The 21484-nt window shown below is 57.6% G+C and overlaps 9 protein-coding genes across 9 annotated transcripts; 3 read left to right on the top strand and 6 right to left on the bottom strand.

Moving 5' to 3' along the window:
* Positions 1 to 47: 47 nt before the first annotated feature.
* PG985_014337 (major facilitator superfamily domain-containing protein) lies at positions 48 to 2099 on the bottom strand (the record flags this gene model as incomplete). The annotated part of the gene is made up of 6 exons (XM_066834103.1): positions 48 to 632; positions 694 to 1245; positions 1344 to 1542; positions 1615 to 1744; positions 1821 to 1877; positions 1937 to 2099. 6 exons carry the CDS (start codon positions 2097 to 2099, stop codon positions 48 to 50), a joined length of 1686 nt encoding a protein of 561 aa, XP_066678843.1.
* A 1230-nt stretch (positions 2100 to 3329) lies between these two features.
* On the bottom strand, positions 3330 to 4647 carry PG985_014336 (uncharacterized protein; the record flags this gene model as incomplete). Its single annotated transcript, XM_066834102.1, has 5 exons — positions 3330 to 3459; positions 3524 to 3672; positions 3740 to 3777; positions 3847 to 4082; positions 4136 to 4647. The coding sequence occupies 5 exons, from the start codon at positions 4645 to 4647 to the stop codon at positions 3330 to 3332; spliced, it is 1065 nt and encodes a 354-aa protein (XP_066678842.1).
* A 723-nt stretch (positions 4648 to 5370) lies between these two features.
* On the top strand, positions 5371 to 7161 carry PG985_014335 (X-Pro dipeptidyl-peptidase C-terminal non-catalytic domain-containing protein; the record flags this gene model as incomplete). The annotated part of the gene is made up of 1 exon (XM_066834101.1): positions 5371 to 7161. One exon carries the CDS (start codon positions 5371 to 5373, stop codon positions 7159 to 7161), a length of 1791 nt encoding a protein of 596 aa, XP_066678841.1.
* A 178-nt stretch (positions 7162 to 7339) lies between these two features.
* Positions 7340 to 9310, bottom strand: PG985_014334 (trichodiene oxygenase; the record flags this gene model as incomplete). The annotated part of the gene is made up of 6 exons (XM_066834100.1): positions 7340 to 7505; positions 7615 to 7949; positions 8120 to 8340; positions 8423 to 8543; positions 8608 to 8990; positions 9049 to 9310. 6 exons carry the CDS (start codon positions 9308 to 9310, stop codon positions 7340 to 7342), a joined length of 1488 nt encoding a protein of 495 aa, XP_066678840.1.
* A 1248-nt stretch (positions 9311 to 10558) lies between these two features.
* PG985_014333 (uncharacterized protein) lies at positions 10559 to 12000 on the top strand (the record flags this gene model as incomplete). The annotated part of the gene is made up of 4 exons (XM_066834099.1): positions 10559 to 10742; positions 10814 to 10870; positions 10929 to 10999; positions 11080 to 12000. 4 exons carry the CDS (start codon positions 10559 to 10561, stop codon positions 11998 to 12000), a joined length of 1233 nt encoding a protein of 410 aa, XP_066678839.1.
* A 127-nt stretch (positions 12001 to 12127) lies between these two features.
* On the bottom strand, positions 12128 to 13180 carry PG985_014332 (uncharacterized protein; the record flags this gene model as incomplete). Its single annotated transcript, XM_066834098.1, has 1 exon — positions 12128 to 13180. The coding sequence occupies one exon, from the start codon at positions 13178 to 13180 to the stop codon at positions 12128 to 12130; it is 1053 nt and encodes a 350-aa protein (XP_066678838.1).
* Positions 13181 to 13752: 572 nt separating this feature from the next.
* Positions 13753 to 16229, bottom strand: PG985_014331 (uncharacterized protein; the record flags this gene model as incomplete). The annotated part of the gene is given in 3 exon segments (XM_066834097.1): positions 13753 to 15420; positions 15507 to 15614; positions 15627 to 16229. The coding sequence occupies 3 exon segments, from the start codon at positions 16227 to 16229 to the stop codon at positions 13753 to 13755; spliced, it is 2379 nt and encodes a 792-aa protein (XP_066678837.1).
* Positions 16230 to 17628: 1399 nt separating this feature from the next.
* PG985_014330 (cytochrome P450 monooxygenase) lies at positions 17629 to 19582 on the top strand (the record flags this gene model as incomplete). The annotated part of the gene is made up of 6 exons (XM_066834096.1): positions 17629 to 17718; positions 17817 to 18321; positions 18403 to 18689; positions 18776 to 19090; positions 19191 to 19357; positions 19423 to 19582. 6 exons carry the CDS (start codon positions 17629 to 17631, stop codon positions 19580 to 19582), a joined length of 1524 nt encoding a protein of 507 aa, XP_066678836.1.
* Positions 19583 to 19891: 309 nt separating this feature from the next.
* On the bottom strand, positions 19892 to 21099 carry PG985_014329 (nucleoside phosphorylase domain-containing protein; the record flags this gene model as incomplete). The annotated part of the gene is made up of 2 exons (XM_066834095.1): positions 19892 to 20019; positions 20121 to 21099. 2 exons carry the CDS (start codon positions 21097 to 21099, stop codon positions 19892 to 19894), a joined length of 1107 nt encoding a protein of 368 aa, XP_066678835.1.
* Between the last annotated feature and the right edge of the window lie 385 nt (positions 21100 to 21484).

Here is a 21484-nt window from a genome sequence, read left to right as displayed (position 1 = left end):
CAAATACCCAAAGGAGCATAGCAAGGCACGTTCTACAAATGACCCAATCAATCCGACTTGTCCTTGGCAAACCGGCCAGTGAAGTGGCGGATCTGCTTGCCCCAGATGTAGATCGGGATGCCCATCAAGCCAAAGAAGGCCGTCATGGCGCCGAAGGCCCCGAAGGCGCCGTCCCAGCCGGCTGCTTCAATGAAGGGCGTGATGCCGTAGCTGACGCCGAAGGAGATGATGCCGCGGAAGGCACAAATAATAATGAGCAGGGGTCCCGCGCTCGTCGGGTAGCTGTCGAGCAGGTACGTGATGGCGACGATGTTGGCGCCGACGAAGCAGAAGTAGTAGGCGGCCACGGCCCACACGTACACGAACCAGTGGTACCGCTCGGGGTGGGCGGCGCCCAGGCCGTAGAGCACGGCGGTGAAGACGCCCACGATCATGGGGAAGATGAGCGGGATGAGCCGCGTCTCGGGCTCGTGCATGCCGCCGCGCCGCCGCGAGAACCACCGGATCAGCCCGTCGGAGCCGTGGCCGAAGAGGGGGAGCGCCAGGATGGCGGTCGCGATCTGGCCGATGTTGACGTAGCTGGCCGAGGTCTGGGGCCAGTTGTAGGGCGGGCTGGTGACGATGTTGCCGTACTATTGGGGGCGGTATGAGTTAGCCTCGTGCTTTCATCTCTCCTTTCAGCTCGCTACTCACTGTAGTGCCGATGGCGACGTTGACGCCCAGCGTGAGGCCGTTGATGCACAGCGCCCAGAAGACGTTCGGGTAGAGCACCAGCTCGAACGTCTGGTAGAAGGCCTCCCAGCCCTTGCGCCACTCGATGTCGCCGACCCAGAGGCGCATGTCGGAACGCCACGTGCGCGGTGCGAAGTTGACGTAGTCCAGCGCTGGGCGCTCGGTACACATCATGGTTTCTGTCGCCGCCGCCTTTCCCACGTCGCTGCTGTGGGTATCTGATGATGGTGTCACGGCGTTGTTCTCGTCATCGTCGGAATTCTTGGTCGGGGAGGAGGCGGAAGTCGACTCTTGGAAGGAGCTCATGGGTCGGTAGTATTTGGTCTCGGGCACGAAGAAGACGGCGAGCACAAATTGCACGCCCGCCAGCACGGCGCCGAGTCCGTACCACCACTGCGGCGTGATGGCACCGGCGATGGGGCCCGCGAACACGGTCCAGATGGCGGTCAGGATGACTTGGATGGTCTGTTGGATCATGAGGCCTCGGCTTCGTTCGTGCAGGAAGAATACTTCCTAAAGTTCACGTCAAAGTGTCAGTCTTATGTTCGTCTTTTATATCACACACCCCATTCAAGGATGGGGATCGAGGGGTGAGGAGGCTGATTACGAACCTGAGTGATCATGGGCACGAGAGCCTCGCTCTGCCCTGCTGCGAGACCTAGGACCATGCGGGCTGCGAGATGCCATTCGAAGTTCTTCGCGCCGGCGGCGACACCAGCAGCCAGGATCATGATGATTGTCGAGACCAGGAGAACGGAGCGGCGGCCGACGGCGTACGCGAGCGGCATGCCGAAGAGGTTTCCGATACCCCTACGAAAATATACCGAGTTAGCTAACGTCTTGATGTGTGCATTATATCTCCTGGGGTTCGTATCGACTTACATGAAGAGGGTCGGGTAGGTCATCAGATGGGTGATGTCGGCATAGCCCTTGCCTGCAGCCGTGTAGTCTGGGATGTAGAATCCAAGAAGACCACCAAAGCCACTGATCAAAGACAGACCCAGACAGGAGACTATTATGAATGATGTGTAAGTCATGCTGCAGCTTTTGGAGCCTTCGTACTTTGGGATCGTGATGGGTTTACTTACAGATGGATATCACGATGAGAACCATGTACTTCTGCCATAGGCTCATGTTCAGAGGATCTAGATGATGGTGAGTTGTTGTCATGGTAAACAACCATTGCAATCATAGATCTTCTTACCTTGCGGGTCTGCAGTCGGGGTTGGGATGTAGATGATCTTGCCGTGGGTGAGCTTGACGGTTCCCATGACTTCTTCCACTTCACCCCGGAGGACATTACTGTCCTTGCCTATGCCGAGGTCTTCGACATGGTCGGCGCCTGGCTTCAACTTGGTGTCATCCATGACTGCTTGCGAAGAAAAGGATGTTTGGAGAAGCAGCAAGGGGTCCCACGGAACGGGACGAGGAACCAACTAATATGAAGAGACGAGTTTATTGATTCGGTTGCCGCTCGTTTACCGCAACCATAACCATATGCACTGATGGTTCTGTTGTCTACCAACATGGTGGCAGGATGCAACGCGCATCATATACAAAACTCCGCCAACCGCAACCCCTTGAGGATGTTACCCGACCCGAATTGGGGAGACCCCCCTGGGCCGGGTGAAGGTCTGGCACTACTTGTTCCAAGCATCTTGGGCCATGAAATCCAAGACCTGAATCAAGAAACGACGCACTGGGGGCTGATCAGATCCAAGAGTGACGCTAGTACGTTGCCGTACTAAGCAGCAGCAGTAACAGAAGGCCCCTAACCTAGTCGAGCCCCCCCCCCCCCTAACACTCACCCCAACCCCAATATCGATCGAACCCCGAATAGAGTTCCCCATGTTTCGCTTTGCCCCATTCCCGCAGCGGGTGCTGTCAAGGAGGGCCCGCCCAGTACGTGGCAATGGCAAATGATACCCCAGTTTCCGACTCCTGCACGGGCGCACGCTTTGGGGAATGCGGGGGAGGGGCCGAACGGTTTCACGGGTTCGATTGTCCGTCCGTACGCGAACGCAACCAGATCTTCGAACTTGCATTGCTAATCATTCGGCAGTTACTGGGCACCAGCTAGTTGCTGCTAGCTGATTAACCTGGGCCTGGACCAGCTGAAGACAACTAGCCAGAACGCGCGGACATGGTCACATTACTTGCTCGGCGCGAGCAGAAGGAACTTGGCTCTCGGAATCGGACGAGGGTGCCCGGTCGCATGGAGTGATTTTCGGAAGAGACGCTGTCGTGATAAGTGACTGGTCGGGTTCATACAAATTCTATCACTCGGAGTCGTATCTTCACATTTTGTCACCCCTACCGTTGCATTCCATAACACTGCAACTTGTGTTAACGCACTTGGTCTCTGCCGCGATTATTGAGATGGTAATATGGAAGCGCGAACTGCATATAGCGGTACGGGAGTCGAGCTGGAAAGAGCATATGGTGGCCATTGTACGGAACATCATGAGTTGCAAAGAGAAGAGGCACGATATAATGTAAATCAGTTGACTCGATATTGTTATTGGTCGTCATATATATGTACAATAGCCCGCTTATCATTTCATGATCGTAACAGCAACCGCATCCTTATCCTCGCTCTAGTACGGCTTGACACCCGCCAGTCTCAGCATATCGTCGGTGACCTCGGCCTTCTCGAAAGGCTCGGTCCTGTACTTGTGACACAACTCGCCGTTACGCATCGGCTTCTCCGCCGCTGACCGGACGTTGCTGTGGACTCCAGGTTAGCGGTTGTGTTTCCTGTGGGATCAAGTCTCGTTCATTGGCCACTTACCAGTGAGGCCAGTGCGTTGTGCCGACGTAGTTCTCGAAGCACCACTTCTTGGCGGCCAGGGCCTCCTCGTCGGCGAATTGGCGAGGGGTCATGCAGATGTACTGGACATTGCGGATCTGGTCGCCTTCGGGGAACTTTGCGTAGTGCATCTGTTATATGTTGTAAGCAACTGATTCCGTCATCACCCAGGTGTATATAATTCTGGGCAGAGCTTACGGTGCGGGAGTCCCAAAGGACAAAGTCACCAGCCTCCACTGTGGGGGTCATTCGAGTCAGTTCAGTGTCCAGTATGAAAAGTCACTTCAGGAGGTTGATCCACTTACTGTTGATCTTAACGAGCTCGCAGCCGCGGTCCTCGAACCACTTGACGTCCTTCTTGCTGAAGAGGAACAGGTCCATGAACTCGAGCTCGGGCGGCGGGGCGTCCTCGTGGTCAGCCGAGTCGCGCTTCTCGGCGAAGAACTCGTTGAAGAGCTTGGCGGAGCCCTTCATCAGCACGAGGCCGCCGTCGTTCTCGCCGTTGGGCGAGTAGTTCAGGAGGCCCTGGACAGCTTGCATACTAAAAGACCGTGTCAGTTTTTCTTCGGGTCTCGTGAGGTAAAGGAGACCTACCCCTTGCGGCGAGGGTTCTGGTCGCAGTGAGGCCAGGGGCTCCACTGGACGTCGGTGCGCTTGGGCATGGAGATGTTCATGCCGTCAAAGGAGCAGATGAGCTCGTTGGTGCCCCAGAGCTTGGCGAAGATGTCGCGGACGGCGGGCTCCATGCGGGCCTCCCACGACATCTTCTCGTGGGCGGAGCCGTAGAGGAAGTACATGCCGCCCTTGAAGCTGACGGGCAGGTGGTCGGCGGTCCAGGTGCTGGGGTCCTTCTCGTCGAAGCCGAGCTCGAAGTTCTTGAGCCACTGAATCTGCTTGTCGGCGTAGTACTGCGCCCGCTCCGGCGTGATGACGTTCTTGATGACGACGCAGCCGTTCTTGTGGAACTCGTCCCGCCAGTCGTTGTAGACGGCGTTCTCGTCAAACGTGATGAGGTCCTTGGTCTCGTACCTCTCCCCGAACGTCTGGGACTTGCCTTCTTCGAAGGACTTCGTCTTGGTGGTGGTGGTGGTGGCTGTGGTAGACATCTTGATGAAGTGCAATGCGTGTGACTCGGACTATACTATGATGGGTATGATTGAAGATTGAGATGAAGATGGTAGTCGTTGTCTGGTGATATAGTCGCACTCTCCTGAATGATCAATCACTGATCAAGACGGCCTCCTTTTCAAGTAGAGTATACTCCTCGGAATCGAAATTGGTTTCCGACGGTAAGTCTCGGGCAGTAGAAACCGCTCCGGTGTTATCTGTTTCACTCGGAGCAGGGGTTACCTGTAGAAGTAGGTGGATACGGGGACGGGAAAGTGGACGAGGGCCACACCACATCGGCCTGCTGATCATGACCCCGTGGGGAAAAGAGCGCTATGTTGGCCCGGCGGTCTTGGCATTGGCGGCATTATGCATAACCTCCAAGTATCCACTTACAAAGTCTAGCAGTACAGCCGACCCGAATCAATTCGGTTCGGCTCGGTCGCGTGTTCAGAGCATACCCGGATCCACTGTGATCGTGCCCCTCTTTGATCTACGACCTCCAACCCCCGTCTGTCTCGGCTGCGGGCGCTATCTACCCCCGCGTAGGTAGTCTACCATGGATAGGGGTCCAACCAACATGCAGTTGTGTGAGAGGTAGACGTCGTGCGCATTTATAGTGGTAGGTACGTACGCATAACTGCTTTCTCCCAAGGAACTCAGACCACCTCAATCCAGAATCCAAGCAATAACCCCCTTAGCCCAGTTCCCTCTACTCCATCATGCCCGACCCCGTCCAAGTCGCCACCAGGCGGATCGAGGTCCCCAAGGTCGGCGAGAATGGCTACGTCGGCTTCACGCCCGGCAAGACCGAGGTGCTGAAAGCGGGCGCGAAGCCCTTCGACGCCAAGCCCATCCCGAGCGACATCCGCATCGACCACGACGTCGAGGTGGTGGTGCGCGACGGCGCGCGCCTGTACATGGACGTGTACCGGCCGCCGGGCAGCAGCAAGGACGAGCCGGTCCCCGCGGTGCTGAGCTGGTCCTTCTACGGCAAGAAGTACAGCGCGCTCGACATGCTGCCCATCTGCACGTGGCACTGCTGCGTGCCGCGTTCGGACCTGAGCGGGCTCGAGAAGTTCGAGGGGCTCGACCCGGCCTACTGGTGCCCGCGGGGCTACGCCATCGTCAGCGTCGACACGCGCGGCGCGGGCCACAGCGACGGCCAGATCTGCGTCATGGGCACGCAGGACGCCGAGGACGGCTACGACGTCGTCGAGGCCGTGGCGCGCATGGACTGGTGCAACGGCCGCGTCGGCATGGCGGGGAACTCGGCCCTGGCCATCGCCCAGTGGTTCATCGCGGCCCAGCAGCCGCCCTCGCTCGCCGCCATCGCGCCCTGGGAAGGCATGGGCGACATGTACCGCGAGCAGTTCTGCCGCGGCGGCTGGTTCTCCATGAGCAACTTCGACCTCATCGCGAAAGCCATTGTGCGCGGGCAGCCCGACTCGGGGCTCGAGCACTTTGACGAGATGTACCGCCGGTCGCCGACGCAGAACGCGTACTGGAAGCAGAAGCGCGTCGACATGACCAAGATCCAGTGCCCGGCCTACATCCGCGGCTCCGACGTCAGCAGCATCCACACCATGGGCTGCATCCGCGCCTGGCTCGAGATCCCCCACGACGACAAGTGGATCCACTGGAGCAGCAAGCAGGAGTGGTACGAGCTCTACAGCGAGCCGCACTCGATGGACGAGCTGGCCGTCTTCTTCGACCGCTACCTGCGCGGCGTCGAGAACGGCTGGGAGTCTAAGACGCCGAAAGTCCGGTGGTCGGCACTGCAGTTCGGCAACCGGGAGCCAATCGACAACATCGTCATCGACGGGTTCCCCGTCAAGGGCACCGACTACCGGGAACTGTTCTTCCAGCCCGACGGTCGACTTGCGGGAGAGACGCCCTCATCAGCCACCTCAGTGACATATAACTCGGAGGACCGACACAGCTTTGCCGAGTTCACCTACACATTTACGGAGCCCGCCAGGTTGATAGGCCTCCCCAAGGCCGTCGTGTACATGTCCTGCGACAGCCGCGACGACTTCACCGCCTTCACCATCCTGCGGAAGAAGGACAAAGATGGGAAAGACCTGATGCACCTCAACTTCCCCATGCACGCCACGCCCGTAAATTCCATCGAGGAGATCCCCGAAAAGGACCAGGCCAGTCTGAATCTGCACCTGGGCTCCATGGGCATCCTGCGGGCCTCGCAACGAGCCGTCGACGAGTCCAGGAGCATCCACCCGCAGTTCCCCTTCCACCCCCACGAGAAGCAGGAGAAGATCACGCCCGGTAATATCGTGAAGCTGGAGATCGGAATCTGGGCCATGGGTGTGGACTTTGATGCGGGCGAGAGCATCAGCATTAGGGTCGGCGGGCAGTATCCCAGCATCGCTGAGTTTACCAGTTTCTCCGGCCCGAGGCCGGAGCACGAGCAGAACCGGGGCGAGCATAAGGTGCATTTTGGCGGCGAGTACCCAAGTTCGGTGATATTGCCTTTTACCCCTTTGAAGAGGTAGCGGGTCGTTTGATGCATCAGATAGTCGCAATGTACATAGAGCTTTGAATTTTACCAAACATCCATTCCAATGTTTTCTAAAGTGGCCAGGACCGCGTGATCAATACATGGCTATCGTTCGAAGACGCAGATTAACTGTGGTCCATCAAGCTTTGATAGTGCTACACGAATACCAATGTCTACGGCATAACAACGCGCACACCCTTGGTGCCAACCTTGGGGCGCGATACGAAGGCGTCGTGATCGTACTGCACATCATCGAGAGTCGTCTCATACAGCTCCATGCGTGGAAACACCCGTAGCATAAGAGCAGCCGTGGCGAGGTAGAGGTTGCACCAGGCCAGCCTAACATGATTTCTCAGCACGCCGTCGACTTACGATATACGGACGAGTAATAGAAGAGGGAGGGGAGAGTAAATGAATGAATGAGTTGAGTTTTGGGACTGAGACTTACTGCATACCGACGCAAACGCGACTGCCCCGAGAAAAGGAGAGCATGTGCTTCTCAAGCTCGGGCCGCCGCTCGTCGTGGGCGTCGAGCCAGCGCTCGGGCAGAAACCGGTGCGAGTCCGGAAAGATGGACTCGTCGTGGTGCGCGATGACGGTCGACATGCCGACGGCGTAGCCCCGAGGGATCACGTACGCGCGACCGCCGGTACCGTCGCGGGTATCACGGTAGATCAGGTCCTCGTCGGGGGCCACGCGCGGCAGGCGGGCTGCGATGCCGTACGAGAGCCGCAGCCCCTCGAGGATCACCGCGGTCAGGTAGGGCAGTTTTTCCAGCCGCGCCTAGCTGAGGGCCTGCGGGTCCAGGCCGGCGAGCTCGCGGGACAGGCGGTCGAGGATGGGTGGCGTGGTCAGTAGGTGATACGTGATTACGGTGAGAGTCCACTGTTATCACATATCGAAGTAAGTAAGCAGAGAATCTCATTTGTATGAGAAAGGGCGATGTTGCCTACCGCGGATGTCTCTGTACCAGCCGATACCAAGATCATACCATCTCCCGTCAACCGGTAGACACTCTTGTCGGACTCGGGTAACGTGGGCGACCGTAGGATATCCTCAAAGACTGCTGTACGCTCGCGCACCAGGTTCGACGCCACGGCCTCCTTCGCTTTGATGACGCGGCCCGGCATATCCTCCGTGATGGACTTGATGAAGAAGGCCATTTCCGGACCCACTGCGAGATCCCATCTATATTAGCATAGTTTCTCATCGAGGGGCCCAAATGACTCCGTTAGCTCGAGGAGATTTCTGCATACTGAGTTTGGCCAGTTTGGGGAACACGTCCGCGAACCAATGTGCCGCCGGGAAGAATTTGAAAAGGGGTTGCGCATCCTGCATGGCATTCGTCGGTGCTCTGAAGTTCGGCTCCCAGTCATCCTACACGGTTCTGTCAATACTTGCTTACACCGACTGACTGTGCAATGTCAGCGCCGCAACCTACCTGTTCCAAGAGCCCAAAGGGTTCGCCGAAGCAATAGTCAGTAATGACATCGGTGGTGAAGCAGCTGTAGGCCGAGGTCACATCGAACACCTTTCGCGAGGGGTACCGCAGCAGCTTGTCGCACAGTCTCTGTACCTTGGCGTGGATGACGGGCTCCGACTTGCAAATGGCGCTGCGTGAGAAGGAGTTGGCCATGGATTGGCGTCGGCGTCGATGGACGTCATGGTCAATGGTGGTCAGGATGGACACCGCCACGGGGCCTGCCAGGGAGCTGGCCCAATGGGCTGACTTCTCGCGTCGGCGACCCCCGCTGGCGTATATCTCATCGACCATGCTGGGGTCATTACAGTGCACCTCATCTGGGCTTATTCGCACAAGTGGACCTGAGGGAGGGAGATTTTAGTGTGATTTTGACAAGCCAAATGGGAACGAAGGACTCACCGTAGACATCGTGCATTCTCTTGATCTCCATGGAATAGCGTCCGAATTTGACCACGTCAAACCAGAATTCGTATAGTATTGACATAGCTGCCAACTTGGGGCCTGAAATGTGGCTCAATGGATGAAGAGGAGATATGTTGTAAACTGCTCGAGTGATGCGGTACGCCAACCACAATCCAAAGAGACGAGGAAGAGCCTCACGGATGACCTGGAATACCAAGACTACCATATCACCTACGGGACGGCCTATTGCTGACTCCATGTTCACAAACACCCGCAGCCTGGAGAGGTTAACAATCTAGGTTCGAAGTAATTAACCAGAAAAATGTTTTCGTGCGTTGGTAATGGAGCTGTCAAGAGGGCGTGCACTGCCAGGAAATAATGAGGACACACTTCTACACGGTTCCCAACAGATGGAACGGACCTGGGAGAGCAAGAGTTGCGGTGGTAATTTGCTAAGGAGGAAGTCCCAGGAATCCGGTACCGAGGCAACGGTGAGTTTGTCTTCTTTTGGTGACTTGCCCGACACCAGTTTGCCTGCCAAGTACCCCGTTCAAAATCTAAAAAAGAAAGTGATCGTTCCTGTGCCGCAAAACACAACATTGCGCCAGCTGGCAACCCAATGGTGTGGTTTCTGAAAAAGAGAGAATAGAACTTGCCACACGCACCGGCAGGCCGGTCCAAAAGCTGATTGCGTCAAGAAGGCACAAACCCAAGCGTGCCAAGGCCAATGATGGAACGTGAGAAACCACTTAGTAAAATTTAGATCGATCTACCGATGTGATCTCAGATCTGACTTCCAGTGCGACTTCCAGCAATATGATAACATAATCGCGAACAGCAGTTCGCGATCAGCTGGACTCAATACCTAATTCCGCATTCTGGTCTCGTTCATTGCAGCATCCTAGGAATTGTACAAGACCTGGCTCTACACGAGGTGAGACTCTCAGATTGAGTAGATAAACATTGGGCCACACCCTTTTCTATCGGGTCCAAAGCGAGACTGACTGTAGACAGCATCGTCCGACCAATTTTCCACAAGTTTGGATAGATGGTATCCACAACTCGCCGTTGGTTGTCCTGCAGGATGTAAGGGCGTAAAGAGCCCTCTTATGGCTCCCCGCTTCTCTAATTAACGTCTCTTCCCTGCATAGGATATTTTTCAGAAGATCCATTTTATTCTACAAACCACGGCTTGTGCCACTACGGAGACTGCTAAGAACGTTGTCTTTGGAGTATACTACCCTAGCTACGTCAAACCAACGCCTCTCCCAAGACCATGAATGTATCAATCCGAGTCGATCATACACTCGCTTATGCAAAATGTATTGTAGTAACTACTAAACAACGTTGGATGCGCCTAAGTAACCTGGCTCCACATCCCATGGTATGAAGTCGCCAACTCGCGCTTATATCACCCAGTCATTGCCCCCGACATCTAGCCAGCTCCAAACCAACCTGGCTTCCTGAGTCCTTCAGATCTTCAGTTTGGAACGGGACAAAGTTCAACATGGCAACTCAGGTGCAGTTTATGGCTGCGCCTCCAGAGGGAGAGCCTCGCTTCGCCAAAGCCAGCATCGGTAACGAGACCAATGTCGCAATGGTTGCCATAAACGCTGTGGCTTTCGTTCTGTTCGTGCTCAGGATCTACACACGATTGTTTCTGACGACACACAAGTTACGAGCGGACGACTGTCAGTTCATTGCCCCCTGAACACCCATATCTTACTGTAGGCCACCGGCCACGTACTTACTGCTCGCGCAGACATATGCAGCTTGGCTGTCCTTGTATGCTGGTCATTCCTGGGCGTCAATATCGCCAGTGAGTCATGAAACGAATCCGCGGGCCGGCGACACAGCGACTAATGAGTATTCCAAAGTGGTCGTGAGCGGAGGTGTTGGCAAGAGCATGTGGCAGGTGACAGTTGACGAGTACATTCTTCTTTCCAAGGTGAGCGTCCCATACAACCAGTGCTTGGCCCCAAGACATCTGCAATCGCTGCTAATACCTCCTGCTTCTGTGCGCCAAAGTTGACTGTGGCTTCTGGGATCCTTTATAACCTTGCCGCCGTCACCGCCAAAGTCTCCATCCTCCTCTTCTACCACGCCCTGACCCCCGACAGATACTTCCGGTTCGCCGTCACGACCATGATGACCAGCTTTGTCCTGTTCAGCCTCATCTACATCTTCATCAGCGTCTTCGGCTGCCACCCCGTCTCGGCGGCGTGGGACCCGGCCAAGATGGCGACGGCCGTCTGCATCGACAAGGGCAAGTTCTACCTGGCCACGACGCTCACCAACGTGGGCATGGACTCCATCGTCCTGCTGATTCCGCTGCGGATCGTGGTGCCGCTGCAGATGCCGAAGCGCCACAAGGCGACGCTCTTGCTGCTCTTCATGGCCGGGGGCCTCGTCATCGCCGCCGCCGTCGTCAACGTCGTGCTCACCGCCCGGCTCTGGAAGAGCGCCAATTACACCTACGACACCGCCGTCGAGCTGCGCTGGCTCCACGTCGAGACGTCCGGGTGCGTCATCTGCGCGTCGCTGAGCTCCCTCAAACCGCTCTTCACCGTCTACATCGGGGGCCCTTTGTGGTCGCAATGGTCCGGCGGCGGCGGCTCTTCCGGAGAAGGCAGGTCGTACGAAGGTGCGGCCCGGGGCCGACTGCCGAGGACGCGAAAAGCGACGGCAAGATTCCCGATGGGCAAGTCCGATGCTAGCGATACTTTGGAGCTGGACTCTACCGACGGGGAGCCAGAGTCAGGGAGGAAGAAAGACGACTACGACGAGATCAGCTTATGGCCTCAGGATGGGCACTGGAAATATAGAAAAAGCGATGGCGTACAGATCCGGGCGAACTCTGGACATTGGCAATCAAGGTCACTGGGTGATACGGGAGACAAGGACGGTATCCAAATTAACCGCTCAACCAACGTGACATTCAGTAGTTAACAAGCTACGATTCAAGCGTCGAAGAATCCACGCATATCAGTGTGGGACGGCTTTCCACGCACGTCAATTTCAATCACATAAAAACATAGACTAAACATACATAACCGTACTTCCAACCAACCCGCAATTACATACCCGAGATAGGAATCTGCACATCCTCCCGGATGTACGGGATCCCCGTCAGTTTGAACACCCGCTCACTCAGCACCGCATCATTCAGCGGCCTAGTCCGAACAACATGATCCGGCTTCCCGTCGCGCTTGGCGTCGTTCCAGCCCGTGTGCCGCGCATTGGGCCAGTGCGTGGTCCCGACCCTTCTCTCGTACGCGTCCTTCTTGCGGAGCAGGTCCTCCTGGGTCGCGCACGCCACCGGCATGTAGCACGTGTAGATGGCGAGCCGGTCCTGCTTGGTCTGGGTCGGCACGTTGTAGTGCGGGGTGCGGCTGTCCCAGACGATGAGGTCGCCCGGGTCCGCGACGGGCTTGACCCACTCCAACCCGGCATCCTTGAGGTACCGCATCCCCCGCTCCGTGAAGCCGTACCACTCGGGCGTCCAGGCCGGGATGCGCTCCTCGTCGGCCATGTCGCGGTGGAACTGCTCGCTGAGCGTGTGGCCGCCCTTGCAGACGATCAGGCCGCCGTCGTCGGGCCCGCTGGGCTGCAGGTTGACCAGCCCCTGCAGGCAGCGGAAGCCGGGCTTGGCCGGGTCCTGGTCCTGGTGGGGCCAGGGCTTGTTCTCGGGCAGGTGCTCGCGGTTGGCGAAGCCGTAGTTGATGGCGTCGAACGACACCAGCAGGTCGGGGGTGTCGTAGACCTTCTCGAAGGCGCCGTAGACGCCCGGCTCGCCGCGCACGCCCCAGACGAAGTCCTCGTGCGCGGCCGCGTAGTTGAGCAGCATGCCCTTCTCGTTGATGACGGGCAGCTTGTCCGGGTGCACCGTCGCCGGGTCGCGGCGGTCGTAGCCCAGCCCGAACGACTCGAGCAGGGCGAACATCTTGTCGGCGTACTGGTCGGCGCGCTCCCGCGGCACGGCGCCCTTGATGACGGCGTACCCGTCGCGCACCAGGTCGTCGCGCCAGTCGCCGTAGACGGGGTCGGTGCCGTCAAAGGTCATCTTCCGGCCCTCGGACTGGAGGTTCAGCGTCGAGGCCGGCGCGGCGGTCACGGTGGTGGAGGACATGGTGGGCTGGATGTAATGATGGAATTGTTCTTGCTTTGGATCAACTAAAGCAATGATGCTGACTGAATGCCTCTTGTGATTGCGAGATCTGTTATCGGCTTCGAAACCCAAGCCTCTTATCCTAATGGTTGATGGCGGCCGCAGCAAGTGCTCCACTTCTTCCCCAGACCCACCCGCGGATCTCTGTCGTCGATCCTTCGGTTCGGAATGTGGGCGTTGGGGACTTTCAGGAGCCGAACCGAGAAAAGCAAGTCTGACCCCGCTAGGTTGGTTTCATTGTGTCTTACGGATAAACGTTCAATGCAACAAACCACAACACCCGAGCCGAACAGGTCAGGGGTCCATTCGATCCCACTTTATCATTGGTCGTTGCCTAAGCCGTCAGTGAACTCGCGGCTGGTGGCAGTTGTACACCACAAGGCGTATGTAGAAAGCGGTAAATCACTGGCAATGACATTAAGCGCAGCGACCGATGATATTGGGCTCGGGAGAGCTCTTACAGAACTGTAGTTAATAATATCAATACATAGATTGTAGTCGCGTGATATCGTAACGATCTCCTGCCCGCTACCTCACTCCATCTGAATAAACGACTCGTTGTCGTCAATCAGAAACTCAGTACCCAGCATCGGCCACAGCTCGTCCAAAGGCAGACCGGCAAAGGGGTCAAACAAAGAGCCACTGTCCGGCTGTGACCCCAGCATAGCAGCAGCATCAGTCGTAGTCGGCAGCGACAACTCGGATGGCATATCCATGCCCGACCCCCCAATCCCGGAACTGTTCCGAAGACCTTTGCTCCCACCCGGAACCGCTTCCGAACCCCCAATCGCACCCTCATGACTCGGGCGCTGCTGCTCTCGGCCCCCCTCCCGACAAACCGCCTCCACCCGCTCCCGCAAAATAGTGCACCCCCGGATGAAGTCCGGGTCCTGCCTCAGGCGGCGGTACTGGTCCTCGCAGTAGCCCGTCGCCTCGCGCAACAGCTCGAGGTCGGCGCGAGCCATGCGCCGGCGCGGGCTCCGCATGACGTGGAGGGCCAGCACGACGGCGGCGAGGAACGCCTGCGTCGGCGCGAAGAGCTGCGAGTCAACCCCGTTGTCGGCGAGGTCCAGCACGAGCCTCGCGACACTGCGGGCGGCCGCGACGGCGAGGTGTTGGCTTTGTAGGAGGCGGCCTTGCGTGGCGGCCGACAGCGAGGTCGGGTAGAGCCGGACCTCGTCGGCGTAGGACTGGGAGGAGAAGATGAGGGAGGCGCGGAACAGGGTGATTTGGGCTTGGTAGTAGTGGATGCTGAGGAAGGCCGCGATGTGCTGCTGCTGGTTTTGGTTTTGGTTGTTGTCGGCTCCTCGGTGGTGGTGTTCCGGGAGGATGGGCGTTTCTTGCCCCGGCCGTAGGCTCTCGGGGAGCGACGCGGTCCAGTCCGTCAGCGCCTTGTCCAGCTTCCCCGTCTCGTTGAAGAGGACGTAGGACGAGGTCTGCCGCTTCCGGTAGATGTGCTCGCTGATCCGGCCCAGGATCTGGGATAGAGAGACCCACATCCCGAAGTAGTCCGGTGGTTCATGCGCCGCGTAGCTTCGACGAGGCAGAACCTGGTCGCAATCGTAGTCCGCGATGGCCGACGGCCTGCCCGTCTCCATCTCCATCATCTTCTCCAGGCTGTAGCACGTCCACCACAGCCGGCCATGGAGCTGCAGGTCGGCCTTGTATCCGGGCTCGGGACCGCGCCGGGGCCGGGTGTCGTGGGTCGAGATGTGACGGTGCAGGCCGATCGAGTGCGCTGTTCGGATGGCCTGGCCGAGGACGTGCCACCCCTGGCCTTCCTTGCCCCTCCCGCGCAGCGCGAGCACGAGCAGCAGCAGCGCCTGGACGCTGCCGAGGTACGGGAGCGCCACCACATGCCCGTAGAAGCTGTACGCTGCGTCGAGGAACCGCGTCCCCGTTTCGGTAATGCTGTCGGCGGCCTCGTCCGCGGCGATGCATATGATCGAGTAGATCGACACCAGAGCCGGAACATCACTTGGCTGGATTATGGCCTGTAGTGAGGTTTCCGACTGTCCCCTAGTTGGGCATGAGTTTTGTAATGATAGGAAACGATGGATATCGGTCATAAGCGCCTCGTGGTCGACGACCGGGAAGAGGGGCCATATGCGCCGGAAGAACACCCGCACATGTTCCTCTATGACACCAATGGGCGGTAGGTTGGGCCGGTCGACCGTTATGGGAAGGGCAAACTCCTCGACCTATGTATTTGTGTGAGCATGTATGTCAACTTGGGGTGGTTCGATTCTCGTTCGATGGCTCCCGGGCAGTTGGTAGGTCCACTCACATGGCGCATGCCGAAGCGAAATTGCTGGGACACCGGCCCTAGCCCCTTCTGCTTGAGGAACAAATCCACAAATATGCAGAGGCACTGCAAACTGCTTCCACCCAAATACTACACACGCACGTGCTTGTTAGCACCCATGGGGTTGCTTCTCCACGGACAGATCTTGGACCAACCCACCTTTACCCGATGTGAGCTCTCGTCGGTATTTACCACGATATCCGGGCTCTCGGCATCGTCCAGAGCCCTCTCGCCCCCACGCCCCCTGGTACTGGCATGGTATGCCCGCGTAAGGAAACTGACGGGGATTTTGGACAGAGTTTGCGGGACCTCGGGAGTTACATCCGGCACGGTCTCGCTGTCGCCGTCGCGGGGACTTGCGCCGGCCACGGCTTGCTGCTGCTGTCCATCGCCATCACCGCCGCCGACCGACAAGCCCTGGTCGGCCAGCAACCGGCTGGTCTTGGCCGGCCACTTGCGGGAGACGACGGCCTCGGGCTTCCGCGGGTCGGTGGTCTGGCAGACGTCGCCCCGGAGGCGGCAGTTCCTGCACTTGGGCGTCTCGGCGTCGCACCGAACCTTGCGCTTCCGGCAGGCGGTGCAGGCCAGGGAGAGCCGGATGCGCTTCGGTGCGGGCTGTGACGGTTCTTGTGATGGCTCTTGGGACGGCGAGGTCTCGGCCATGGATAAGCTCGAGGTAGTCGTCTCGGGGGTTCTGCTCATCATTGTCGCTGATTAATCACTCACTCACTGAGTGGGGGGCCGTCCAGAGCTGATGAGAGGGTAAATATGCCGCGTAGCAGCAACAAGTGACGTCGAGAGATATCAGTAATTGGTGCCTCTAACTGTCATATCTCAGGTTGCATCAAGCGATGTCTACACCATCCCGCCTTTACCCACTGTCTCCAAGATCAAGTCGATTATGGGATCTCGCCCTAGCCTCAGAGCCGGCAAGGTGGAGGAACATCGACCAGCTAGTGAATGCGGGGCCGGGAAGTGCGGAGTCGACCCCGATCGTCATGTGAACCAATTACCGGGGATTTTCTGTCCTAACTAAGGTTACTGCATATATAGACTCTAACCTTCGTCGCTCCCAATGGGCTGGTTCGACAACTGCTTACTTTGACTGGGCTTGCTGTTTCATGCGATTACTCGACGGGAGTTACGCACGGAGCTGCCAACTACTGATCATGACATCACGGCACATCCCTGTCTTCTTTTGGATTGTAGCATCAATCCATACTTACTCTTACGCATCTATCAGCATCCGAGTAGTATCTCATACTCCATAAATTCCATGCATAACTCAAGAGAGAAGTAGGGCGCTGATATGCAACATGTCCATTCGTCCCATCCCGGCAGTCACGATAACGATACGATGGTTGGGTGACCAATCGCCCTTCTTCGCGTTTCGCGTCTTTGACGGGGTGGAGCCCCAATATAATTGACTCTATCTGCGGACAGGGCAAGCCGGGGTATTCGGGGTTTTGGGGAGCTTGGCCGTTGGGCGCACTAAACAAGCTTCGTTGTGTGGTTTCAATGACACCCATGGTCCCCGTCCGTATGGTCTCGTGCAGACTCGCGACTCGGCACCCAAATACATAAAAGATATGCAAAGCATGACAGCACACTTCATTGTAACAGAGTGTCCATCGCCTTCGGCCTCGGGCGGTGAGGATCCGCTGCCACCAATGACTGGGAAAACTCCTCCTATTCCGCTCCACATATAGACCGGGATGATTACCCAAAAGGCTCCATAACCCGGCGCAGCCAGGGGCTGACGGGCTCCATCCTTACACAGGAAATCGTCTCATCCGTGAGCCGCACGCACAAACTCTGCATCGATGCCAACACAACTGCTCATAACGTGGCATAACTTTAACTTTTGACTGCCGACCGCCCTCTCCACCTTCTATACCCCAAATCTCGGCTGCTTCCCGCCCGTTATGTAAGGTCTCCATCGTGGGCATCGGTGCATACGTAGTCGAATCCTTCAGCATACATTGTCGGCGCCCAGTACTTAAGGAGGAGAGAGACATCGCTTTGCTGTTTCCAAAAAGTCTTCGTCGACAGATCACTTTCATCAATCAGTCAGTTTTCCAAAGTGTCTTGGTACTCCGGAAACATGGCCGACTCTATACATCAAATCCGCGACAAGATGCTCTCCTCGCCGCTTGAGACGGCGGGGAAGGCCATCATCCTCTCTATCATCGTGGTATGCATCCCCTTCCCAGACCCGTCCCGTCGAGTCGTGACGGGCGACGTGATGGCAATGGTAGTAGGCCTGCTAACCACAACCACGCCGCCCGCCAGATGGTCGTCTACTTGGTAGGCCTCGTGCTGTACAACCTGTTCCTGCACCCGCTGCGCAAGTTCCCCGGCCCCAAGCTGTGGGCGGCGACGCGGATCCCCTACACCCGCAACCAGCTCTCGGGCGTGTCGCCGCAGCACATGCTGGACCTGCACCTGCAATACGGACCCATCGTGCGGGTGGCACCCGAGATCCTGTCCATCAACCACCCGGACGGCATGAAGCAGGTGCGCGGGCACCGGCGCGCGGGCCAGCCGGAGCACGGCAAGGACCCGCTCCACGTGGCCGCCAACGCCACCAACATCATCGGCGCCGACCGCGACAACCACGCCCGCTTCCGCCGCATCCTCGCCCACGTCTTCTCCGCCCAGGCCATGGCCGAGCAGGAGCCCCTCATCAAGGTCTACATCGACAAGCTGTTCGCCAGCCTCAAGCGGGAGTGTGCCGGCGAGACCAAGGTCGTCGATCTGCTCAAGTGGTACAACTGGACCACCTTTGACATCATTGGTAAGAAGCCTTCGCCGTATTGAGAATGAGTATCCAGCCTTGCTGTTCCATAATGCTGACGTGTGCCACCGCCCGTCGCAGGCGACTTGTCCTTCGGTGAGCCCTTCGGGTCCTTGGACAGCAACGCCTACCACCCGTGGGTCTCCAACATCTTCGGCAGCATCAAGAGCATGGCCTTTGGCGTCAACGCCAACCGTTACCCCTTCGCCTCCTCCCTGCTGCAGCGCCTGGTCCCGGCCGAGATCAAGACCAAATGGGCCGAGCACCAGGACCTGTCATTAAGGAGCCTGAGGAAGCGACTGGACGCCGAGACCGACCGCCCGGACTTCGTCGACAAGATGTTGCACGCCCGTGGAACCAAGGGAGGCGTACGTCCACCATCACCCCTTCCCTATCATTCCCTCCTTCATTCGTCCCTTATAGTACTAATAACTAACACATCCCCAACCAACAGGAAATGACCTTTGAAGAAATGGCCTCGCACAGCGCCCTCCTCATCATCGCCGGCTCCGAGACGACGGCCACGCTCCTCTCGGGCGCCACCTACCTGCTGGCGACGCACCCGGCGGTCCTGGCCAAGCTGGCGGCCGAGGTCCGCGCCGCCTTCCCGTCCGAGGACGCCATCAGCATCGCCGGCACCTCGAGCCTGCCCTACCTGCTCGCCGTGCTCGACGAGTCCCTGCGCATCTACCCGCCCGTGCCCGGCGGCAGCCCCCGCAAGATCGCCAAGGGCGGGGATACCATCGTGGAGCACTTTGTGCCTGAGGATGTGAGTAACACGACACTTAACCTAGTCAAAGGCAGCAATGGCTTCTTTCCCCCTTTCTCTTGACCGCGGCGTGCTGACTGGTGTGGTTCCAATGATGTAGACGGTCGTGGAGATCTGGCAGTGGGCCGTCTACAACAACCCGACCATCATCACCGAGCCCGAGAACTTCGCCCCCGAGCGCTGGCTCGGCGACCCCAAGTATAAGAACGATCGGCTCGACGCGGTCCAGCCCTTCTCGGTGGGGCCGCGCAACTGCATTGGAAAGAAGTGAGTTTACTATCGCCAGCGCCCTTCCCTCAGCGTACCCAACCATTTCTCTAACAAATCAACAGTCTGGCCTATGCCGAGATGCGCATGATTCTCGCGCGCATCATCTGGAACTTCGACCTGAGCATCGCGCCGCAGAGCCGCAATTGGATCAAGGACAACCTGGTTTACTTCCTCTGGGAGAAGCCGCCGCTGGAGGTCGCGCTCACGCCGCGCCAGTTCTAAAGGGGGTCTATTGGGATGATGTCCCGGCTTTGATGTCGGGGTTGAAGCGTCCTAGATCCGCTTTGATATTCACGAGTGGGTTGGTGCAGATGAGAGTATCGAAAATGTCACGGTATCAAAATAGTGTAGTTTATCAGACCGACTTAAAAATGGCCTAACCTTTATTATTTTTGAGGTGCTGCTCTTTGTAAGTCTTTTGTTTCTTCCTGGGAGCCTTGGTAGGAATCGAAAAATTAGGAAGAAAAGAAAAATAAGAAAGAAGAAGAAAAATGGCCCGACGTCACTATGCAAGAAAGTCAAGGGGTCCGTCTATTGCCCTGGAGGGGAAGAGATTTGAATATCCCTCCCAACCGAGAATGTCCCTGAGCCAACGTTCTGTATCCCTTGGCCAGTAAAGCTGGAAGAGTAACCAGGCCCACCCGGTCCATCCGAGATTTCTGTATGATTAATGTTAATATTTACTGAGAAGAGTCGTTGGTATTCAACTTGAGAAACCAGTGCCCACGTAAGGGAAATTGGAACGCCATGGGTGACTTACCTCCAGCCGACGAGGGTTTGGCTGCATCACTCTTCTCGGGATCCACGTAGGTCAGCAACTCTTTCGCACAGGCCGCGGCGGCCGCGGCGGCGTAGTGATGCCAGCGATCGTTCTTGTGGGAGTCGGCATAATCTGAGATGCCCCGGACCACAATGCAGGAGAACTCTGTCATCAATCCGGCGGCTTCCATCTCGAAGCAGAGAACATCGCCTAGTTGCTGTACCTCTTTGTCTCTTTTCATGGCGCTTTTCAAGACTCGGTCACCAGACGCGATCAGACCATAGTGAATCTCGGGGCTGTCAAAGTCGCGCTCCATCCTGGGCACCACTCTGGCTGTGTCACAGTCGTCGCACGTGGAGCGTGTCGGGTCATGAGGGTAGTCTGGGTCGAACATAACATCCGTATCGGCCGGTGGCCGAGCATACTGGCTGAGGCCCCGCCCCTTTCTGGCGCCCTGGCCCTGCCCCCTTTTCAACATTGCTGAGATGTACTCCTCGGCCTTGCTATCCTCGAGTAGGTGATCCGACCGCATCATCTCGACCGCATTTCGCAGCAGTGAGGGAGGGGCGGACAAGAAGCCCTTGAGCTGAAAGCCGTCGTCCCGGTCTTTTCCCAGGTCGTACTGCACGACGCCGCCGTACGGGCCGTCGGGCATGCTGACGACCACGTCACCCAAGCGGATGTCGTGCTTGCTGCTAGGGACCCCGCCACCGATGCCTACGAGGAAGCGCCATTTGACCCGGGGAAATGTGCGGGCTATGTTCGTTACGACTGTAGCAGCCGCGCCTTTGCCCTGGGTCCCGGGCAGGCAGGCGAGGACGACGTTGTGGCCGCTGAGTTGGCCCAGGATGTAGATGTTGGAGTCACCTTCCTTGGCAGGTAGCCGTGGGTGCTCCGCGTCAAGCATGTAACGCACGGCGCTCATCTCGTGGCTAATTGCGCAGACCACGGCTACGGTATAATCCTCGTGAGTCGCCATCTTGAGACGAAGTCGCTCGCGTTCACTGTAGTCCAGTGAAGACCTCTTTCAGATTAATGTGTGTTGGTTGGCGCACGAACCGCTCAGCTGTAAGCAGAATACGCAGAGGCCTCCCCCTGTGCCCTTCACCTTTTCGGTATAGTGCAAGGCAGATTCACGTTGGGTGTGGGTGGGTGGCTGTGCCCCGCAGCGGCTGAGATAATCCCATTTTGAAGACGTCAGCAAGAGCACGCGCCCCTGTGCTAGAATCCAACTCTTTATTAAATTTCTTTGCTGCAGAACATTCGCTGTAATTCAAGAACGGGTTTGTTAACCCGTCTGCATTCGCTGCGAGCGACTGCACCATCTGCGCCTGCACCCACCGAGAAGGCCAATGTCTAGATTC

The sequence above is a fragment of the Apiospora marii genome (assembly GCF_038362585.1).
Source record: "Apiospora marii strain CBS 49790 chromosome Unknown utg000011l_segment0_segment0, whole genome shotgun sequence".
NCBI classification, from domain to species: domain Eukaryota; kingdom Fungi; phylum Ascomycota; class Sordariomycetes; order Amphisphaeriales; family Apiosporaceae; genus Apiospora; species Apiospora marii.
This window is presented reverse-complemented; position numbering and strand designations above follow the sequence as displayed.